We start from the raw sequence: 8,845 nt of genomic DNA, 5'->3' as shown, positions 1-8,845 counted from the left end.
ATATATAAGTAAAGATTTGATGGTCTAAGTTTTGAAAATAGCGAATACTCTTTACTTTCTCTTAATTGTATTCTATATTATATGAATTTGAATTAGTCAAATTAATAAGTCTTAAATATTGAAGACATAAACAAGAAAAGACAAAAAAGTCTAACACTTTACTTTCTCTTAATTGTATTCAAATTTTAGAGATCTTCAAAAAATAAAAAAGTTACATCAATAGGATTCATAACGCATTTTTTGTTTTTTCCCAATGGGAAAATTCTTTCAACCTCAAAAAGGACTTTTCATAATGCCACTTAAGATACATTACAAATTTGCAATAATGATGGATTACTCCAATTGATCGACGTGCCTTATTCTTGAACTATATTGTATAAAAATCTTTTAAATTCGATTAAAACTTTGTGAACTATATATTCAAGTTTTTTCTTTGAATTTGTTGTTATTTGTTATGTACAATAGTTCACAAATCACATAGGAGATGTACACTATACAAGGCAAACCCGATCACATGACGAGCTTAACCGAAAAGGCGTTGACAAGAGAAATTGATCCCTGATATTTTTTATGAAATATCACATGTTGCACCAACTCAGTCACCCTTACGAATAATATATATTCAAGTTATATATAAGTCTATGAATTGAAAATCACTTCATTCTACAACTTCTTTGCCAATAATGATGACGTAAAAATAATACGTGGAGGCAAATTCAAGATTGTTATATTTATTTATTTTTTGAAAAAAACAACATAATAATAAGGACTGCTCATTTTTTCCTAAAATTGTGGATATTAATCGACAAGCACCTTTAAAATTTAATGATTCATGTTGGAGTCTTTTTTTTCACTTTAGCAAAAACTTGTAAAACCATATGGTCCATGTTAGAAAGCCTGTCTAGTTTCCAATGTTAATTTGATAATTTTCACATAAAAGATTTAAGTTGTATATATTTTTGTTAGATTAAGTGTGGAATCAGAATTTTCACTAAGACAATTTAAAAAATATATAAAAAAAAAACAAATCAAGAAGTAAGAAATTCAACATACATAAGAATAGTTTTGACCTTGTTCCTAGTTGCTTCGCCCATATAGGACGTTGTAGGTGAATCTAATAAAAAGGTTAGTTCAATACGTATCGTACTGTGAAAAGAATGTGTAATGTAGACAATTTACCTTAACATAAGTATCATTGATAAATTGATTTCACGACTTGAATTCTTGAAGTACAATATTTACAAATCGTATAAAAAACAACTTCACCGATACTCCAGAATCAATCATTTGTTAAACTCAACAAAAAAAGACTAAACTACTTGGCAATCAAAACATCGTAAAAAGAAAGGAAGATAAAATCCTAGGTTTCTTCCCTTAAAAGTTGGTCTGTTAGATTTGTAATTATTTCATCAATTTCAATGACTTGACTGTCTGTCAACAACATTGGAGAAATTTTTATCTACTTTTAATTTGTTTTTATTATGATGATATGTGAATCTTTTTTCTGCCCTTGTTAATTAAGCAATATGATTAGTTTTTTCAAAAGGGCCAAAACGATTATTTGATAGACTTAGATGAGTCGAAAAATCGTTGAGTTATGTTACCAACAGGCTACATTACAGAAAATTTACTTGATGATAAGCCTAGAGGAAGGTGAGGATGACATCAAGTCATCATACACCTTATGTCCTGAGAGATATATATGATATGACAACGGAGATAAAGGGATTGTGATCTCGCAAAGGTGAGCCAACAAAAATTCATCCTGAGTTCAAATTATAGAATACAACTCATCTACATGAAATTAGAATTACCAGTAATTATCAGTCAACCATATTGACGGAAAGTCCATTGGAAATTTCCTTTTTTTTGGTAGTGAACTAGAAATGCAATATGCTTACCAATCCAAAAATACATTATTGAGAGTAGTAGGGGCCTCCCTCTTTTATAAAGTTGCTTTCAAGATAGATACCATCTTAGCTTTCTTATTTAACCAAATCACGTAAGTTTTATTGAAAATTGATGTACATTTAATATGGGTTCAAATGTTCAAATATTAATGTTTGATGTAAGAGTTTTTTTAANTATATATATATATATATATATATATATATATATATATATATATATATGAAGGTGGGTCCATTTAAGGCCCATATGCACTTGGTCATACTGACTAAAAATGTCAAAATTCTTCACTAGTCATATTTCATGGCCCAATGATGTATAATACATGCTTAATTCATACTCCCTTCGTTTCAAAAAGAATATCCTAGTTTGACTTGGAACGAAGTTTAAGAAAAGAAAGAAAACTTTTTAATCTTGTGGTTCTAAATTAAAGTTATGTCAAATGTACCAAAAAACCCTTTAATCTTGTGGCCTTAAACATGTCATGTGGAAAGTTGAAATTAAAGTGTTGCCAAAAAAGGAAAATGGTCATTCTTTTTGAAACAGACTAAAAAGGAAATAAGGCCATTCTTTCTTAAATGGAGAGAGTATATAATATGTGTATAATTGTGTATAGTTAATATAGTAATATGTGTATAATTGTGTATAGTTAGTATATATTATATCGATTAGAAAATAAATTTCACTAGAGCCTTTAGCGACTCTGGATTGCATGACATTTAATTAATTGTTACTAAATATTTTTGTGACAGTAAATAAATTTATTACCGCAAAAAATTTCTTTTTGGTGTAGTGAATAACGATAGACATACCATTTAACTATGGAACTCAAGAGTTTTCTTTAACAACTATAGAAAAGATGAAATGATATTTGTTTATAGATAGGACCTAGTCCTTACCCACATGCACAATCGCACCTCATTTTATTGAAAAATTAACCTAAATAGTTGTTTACTCAACCGCTTAAAGTAAAAATAGCTGGTAGATGTACAATGTATATTTGATTCATATTGAATATGTGTATAATCGTGTATAGTCTATGTATATTGATTAGGAAAATTGAACAATTAATCCAACCAGCTATTTGTATAAAGATTTCTTTTTCATTCACACATTGGGAAAACCACTATCTTGTATTATTTGAAGTCCCAAATTCCAACATTTTTTTCTTAAAACATGGTCATGTTAACATGTTTTGGTGCCTACATTGTGAATTTGTTTACAAAAATGGACACAAAACTAAATAACATTCATGCAAATCCAACAATGTATTTCCAAGGAAATGTCATTCATCACAATGAAATGCTTTAACCATATAACTTTTGATTACTGATTGGTACCAAAAAATTATGTGTAGATGTGTGTGGAAAATATCCAAAAGATCACATGAGCTTAGATAGTGCTTGGTTGGGATTTAAGGATATTCAATTTCCACGTAAGGATAAGTCGAAGGTCTATAAAAAGGCAGTTTCTCTACCTTCAAAAGATAAGGGTAAGGTTGCGTACACACCATCCTCTCAAACCCCATTTGTGAAATTACTTTGCGTATGTTGTTTCTTCCACTCATCAATCTATTACTTCGTGTTTCACAACAATGGCGAAATCATCCTTGTCTAAGCGATGTCAATCAACACCTTTTTACTCGAAAATTACACTATATAGTTAAGTATCTTATATGTTAAAACTCTTTGAATTGTCACTCCTTTATATTTTGATTTTCCTTAAATCCTGACCCCGTCATTGATTTTAGATACTCTTCCTCCCTCATCAATATAGAAAAAGATGAGTTTTCAAATTTATATTTTGCTTGACCTATATAGCTATATTTATTCCCTAGGCCATGATACTATATCAAATATTCCAATCTTGCAATGGTTGAAACCTTAATGAACATGTTATGCTTTATTCTCTTCATATATGTGAAACTCATGTTATGAACAAAGTGTTATAAATATATAAACAAATTATTTCACATTCATACACATCCAATTTTCTTGAAAATGAGTTCACTAAATATTTTCCCTTCTACCTTGATCTCTAATAAAAAATTCCCAATAATTTTCCAAAAAAAAAACTCCCAATTTTCTCTCCATCAAAAAAAGAAACTACAACTTCTTCATGACCAAAAATATGTTTCTAGTTTTATTCAATTAAACCAAGTTTCATCCAAAAGAAATTGCCTATTATACCCTTTGAAATGTAATAAATCAGATAATTCAGAAAATAATAATCCAGAAGAAGACCCAAAAGCTATGGAAACAGTACAAAAACTTTATAAAGCACTTAAAAGTAAAAATCTTATTGAATTGTCTGATATAATTGGAAAAGAATGTAGATGTATTAGCAATGTTGCCTCCTCCTTACAAACTTTCTATGGTAAGGAGGTATGTTAAACTCTTTATCTCTCCAATGTGATTTTCGAGGAAATGATCTTCTATACCCATTTATGAAAATCTCTTGTGATTTATTTATAAAAAAAATCTTACTATTTATTTTGTTTGTTTTTCTCCTTGAAGCAAGTTATTGATTTCTTCAAATCAATCATAAAGCTCCTTGGGAATAACAACTTTGAGATTGTTTTCAAACCTACTACACATGATGGAACACATGTTGGGGTTGCTTGGGAACTAGGTTAGCCCATTATTCAATCGATATTCGAAATTTACTAACTCGACTAATTCTGAATCCTTCAATTACCATTTATTTTTATTGCAGAATGCAGTGAAACTCATATTCCTATTGTGAAAGGTTTTGGATTCTATCATTGTCATTATTACGAGGGTCGTATGATGATAAGGTAAAGAGAAGGGAAAAAACATGTTAATATCAAGATTCCCTCTATCCTTGTTTTTATAATCAAGAGGATTCAAAACTCAATAGTTAATGAAACCATCTATGTAAAACTCGATGAATAATGAATCTGTTGGTACGAACTAAAGATTTCCTTCGAATGACAGGAATGTGGAGATGATCATGGAGCCACTCCTTCAAATTGAGCCACTTAGATTGGTGAGTGATAATGTTCGAGAGTCTGAACAAATAATTCTTTGATCACAATCTATTCATATATCTTTTAAATATTTTGTGTTCGAGTAATACATATGATAGCAAAATTATAGATACATGGTCTACAATTTTAGCTAGTACTAATATAATATTCTCTCTGTTTTTATTTCAATTCACCAGAAAATATCATCCTTCCTTTTGAGAGCAATTCAAAAGATGACTCCAAATATTTTGAAGGGAAAGATGAAAGAGGCTACGAAAATCTTGTTAATGATTCTACTATTTGTAGCTTTGCTGTATTTGATTAAGAACTTCATGTAATTCACTAGTAATTTCCTTTTTTGATTCATAGCGATTCTGAGTTTCCAAACTCCACTTGTGAAATTATACTGGATATGTTATTGTAGAGATTATGAGTTGCTTCTTGTGTGATGAATCTTCATAGATGACAGAAATTTTGGTGCCATATATGAAGATTATCACAGAACAAGCAACTCAAAATCGATATGCTATAAATAAGCATTAGGAAAGAGACATAACAACGATGTTTAAAATGTCACTCCCTCCTCTGGTTGTCTTCTTCTATTCAAATTGTAACTAGTCATAGGAGATCATTTCCTCAACATGGGCAACGAAAGCACTAAGAAAACAGGAATTTTATATCAACGACGAAAGAGAAATATACTCTCCAATGTATATTATAGATCTGACATGTACATCTTAATTCCAACGAGTTCGAACAAGCTAAGGATCTGTTAATGTTCCTACTGTCCATATATATCAAGAATGCCAGGATTTTACAAGAACAAAGGAGGCTAGTCAATCCAGATATAATATGTGTATAATTGTGTATAGTTAATATAGTAATATGTGTATAATTGTGTATAGTTAATATATATTATATCGATTAGAAAATAAATGTCACTAGAGCCTTTAGCGACTCTGGATTGCATGACATTTAATTAATTGTTGATAAATATTTTTGTGGCAGTAAATAAATTTATTACCGTAAAATAATTCTTTTTGGTGTAGTGAATGACAATAGACATACAATTTAACAATGGAACTCAAGAGTTTTCTTTAACAACTATAGAAAAGATGAAATGGTATTTGTTTATAGATAGGACCTAGTCCTTATCCACATGCACAATCGCGCACCTCATTTTATTGAAAAATTAACCTAAATAGTTGTTTAATCAACCGCTTAAAGTAAAAATAGCTGGTAGATGTACAATGTATATTTGATTCATATTGAATATGTGTATAATCGTGTATAGTCTATGTATATTGATTAGGAAAATTGAACAATTAATCCAACCAGCTATTTGTAATAAAGATTTCTTTTTCATTCATACATTGGGAAAACCACTATCTTGTATTATTTGAAGTCCCAAATTCCAACATATTTTTCTTAAAACATGGTCATGTTAACATGTTTTGGTGCCTACATTGTGAATTTGTTTACAAAAATGGACACAAAACTAAATAACATTCATGCAAATCCAACAATGTATTTCCAAGGAAATGTCACTCATCACAACGAAATGCTTTAACCATACAACTTTTGATTACTGATTGGTACGAAAAAATTATGTGTAGATATGTTTGGAAAATGCCCAAAAGATCACATGAGCTTATTAGATAGTGCTTGGTTGGGATTTAAGGATATTCAATCTCCACGGATTTTGGTTTTTAGTGTCGGGGGATCACTTCCTCTTCCGGGCCCTTCCGAGCAAGCAAGCGGGGCTGAGTTTGAAGAGGATCATTTTGGGATTGATGTCCTCTTGGAATCATGGGAAAAAAACGTAAGAATAAGTCGAATATCTATCGAAAACAGTCTCTCTACCTTCATAAGATAAGGGTAGGACTGCGTACACACCATCCTCCCAAACCCTACTTATGAAATTACTCTGCATATGTTGTTTCTTCCACTCATCAATCTATTACTTCGTGTTTCACAACAGAGGCAAAATCATCCTTGTCTAAGATATGTCAATCAACACCTTTTTGCTCGAAAATTACACTATATAGTTAAGTATCTTATATCTATGTTAAAACTCACTGAATTGTTACTTCTTTATAATTTAATTTTCCTTAGTAAAAATTCCTAACCCCATAATTGATTTCAGATACTCTTCCTCCCTCATCAATATAGAAAAAAGATGAGTTTTCCAATTTATATTTTGCTTGACCTATATAGCTATATTTATTCCCTAGGCCATGATACTATATCAAATATTCCAATCTTGCAATGGTTAAAACCTTAATGAACATGTTATGCTCTATTCTCTTCATATATGTGAAACTCATGTTATGAAAAAAGTGTTATAAATATATAAACAAATTATTTCACATTCATACACATACAATTTTCTTGAAAATGAGTTCACTAAATATTTTCCCTTCTACCTTAATCTCTAATAAAAAATTCCCAATAATTTTCCAAGAAAAAAACTCCCAATTTTCGCTCCATCGAAAAAAGAAACTACAACTTCTTCATGACCAAAAATATGTTTCTAGTTTTATTCAATTAAACCAAGTTTCATCCAAAAGAAATTGCCTATTATACCCTTTGAAATGTAATAAATCAGATAATTCAGAAAATAATAATCCAGAAGAAGACCCAAAAGCTATGGAAACAGTACAAAAACTTTATAAAGCACTTAAAAATAAAAATCTTATTGAATTGTCTGATATAATTGGAGAAGAATGTAGATGTATTAGCAATGTTGCCTCCTCTTTACAAACTTTCTATGGCAAGGAGGTATGTTAAACTCTTTATCTCTCCAATGTGATTTTCGAGGAAATGATCTTCTATGCCCGTTTACGAAAATCTCTTGTGATTTATTTGTAAAAAAATCTTACTATTTATTTTTTGTTTATTTTTCTCCTTGCAGCAAGTAATAGATTTCTTCAAATCAATCATAAAGCTCCTAGGGAATAACTTTGAGATTGTTTTCAAACCAACTACACATGATGGAACAGATGTTGGGGTTGCTTGGAAACTAGGTTAGCCCATTGTTCTATGCTTTTATTCTTCCAAAACGATATTTGAAATTTACTGAATTGACTAATTTGAATTCTTCGATTACCATTTATTTTTATTGCAGAATGCAGTGACACTCATATTCCTATTGTGAAAGGTTTCGGATTCTATCATTGCCATTATTACAAGGGTCGTATGATGATAAGGTAAAGAGGAGGGAAAAAACATGTTAATATCAAGATTTCCTCTATCCTTGTTTTTATAATCAAGAGGATTCGAAAGTCGATAGATAATGGAACCATCTATGTAAAACTCGATGAATAATGAATCGGTTAGTATGAACTAACGATTTCCTTCCAATGACAGGAATGTGGAGATGATCATGGAGCCACTCCTTCAAATTGAGCCACTTAGATTGGTGAGTGATAATGTTCGAGAGTCTGAACAAATTATTCTTTGATCACAATCTATTCATATATATTTTAAATATTTTGTGTTCGAGTAATACATATGATAGCAAAAGTATAGATACATGGTCTACAATTTTAGCTAGTACTAATATAATATTTTCTCTGTTTTTATTTCAATTCACCAGAAAATATCATCCTTCCTTTTGAGAACAATTCAAAAGATGACTCCAAATATTTTGAAGGGGAAGATGAAAGAGGCAATGAAAATTTTGTTAATGATTCTACTATTTGTAGCTTTGCTGTATTTGATTAAGAACTTCATGTAATTCACTAGTAATTTCCTTTTTTGATTCATAGCGATTCTAAGTTTCCAAACCTCACTTGTGGGATTATACTGAATATGTTATTGTAGCGATTCTGAGTTACTTCTTCTGTGATGAATCTTCATAGATGGCAGAAATTTTTGGTGCCATCTATGAAGATTATCACAGAACAAGCAACTCAAAATCAATATGCTATAAATAAGCATTAGGAA

At 30.1% G+C, this 8,845-nt stretch overlaps 3 protein-coding genes across 3 annotated transcripts in view; 2 read left to right on the top strand and 1 right to left on the bottom strand.

Annotated features, from left to right (window-relative positions):
• LOC125844882 (inositol monophosphatase 3) overlaps window positions 1–8,845 on the bottom strand; it is a 113,890-nt gene that overhangs the window by 58,820 nt on the left and 46,225 nt on the right. The gene's annotated exons all lie outside the window — the stretch shown is intronic.
• Window positions 3,671–5,298, top strand: LOC125844884 (uncharacterized). The gene is made up of 5 exons (XM_049524244.1): window positions 3,671–4,292; window positions 4,425–4,539; window positions 4,624–4,705; window positions 4,866–4,917; window positions 5,095–5,298. The coding sequence occupies exons 1-5, from the start codon at window positions 3,909–3,911 to the stop codon at window positions 5,233–5,235; spliced, it is 774 nt and encodes a 257-aa protein (XP_049380201.1). The 5' UTR covers window positions 3,671–3,908; the 3' UTR covers window positions 5,236–5,298.
• Window positions 7,295–8,665, top strand: LOC125844886 (uncharacterized). The gene is made up of 5 exons (XM_049524245.1): window positions 7,295–7,678; window positions 7,812–7,923; window positions 8,025–8,106; window positions 8,267–8,318; window positions 8,496–8,665. Exons 1-5 carry the CDS (start codon window positions 7,295–7,297, stop codon window positions 8,634–8,636), a joined length of 771 nt encoding a protein of 256 aa, XP_049380202.1. The 3' UTR covers window positions 8,637–8,665.

The sequence above is a fragment of the Solanum stenotomum genome, chromosome 11 (genome assembly GCF_019186545.1).
Source record: "Solanum stenotomum isolate F172 chromosome 11, ASM1918654v1, whole genome shotgun sequence".
NCBI classification, from domain to species: Eukaryota; Viridiplantae; Streptophyta; class Magnoliopsida; order Solanales; family Solanaceae; genus Solanum; species Solanum stenotomum.
This window is presented reverse-complemented; position numbering and strand designations above follow the sequence as displayed.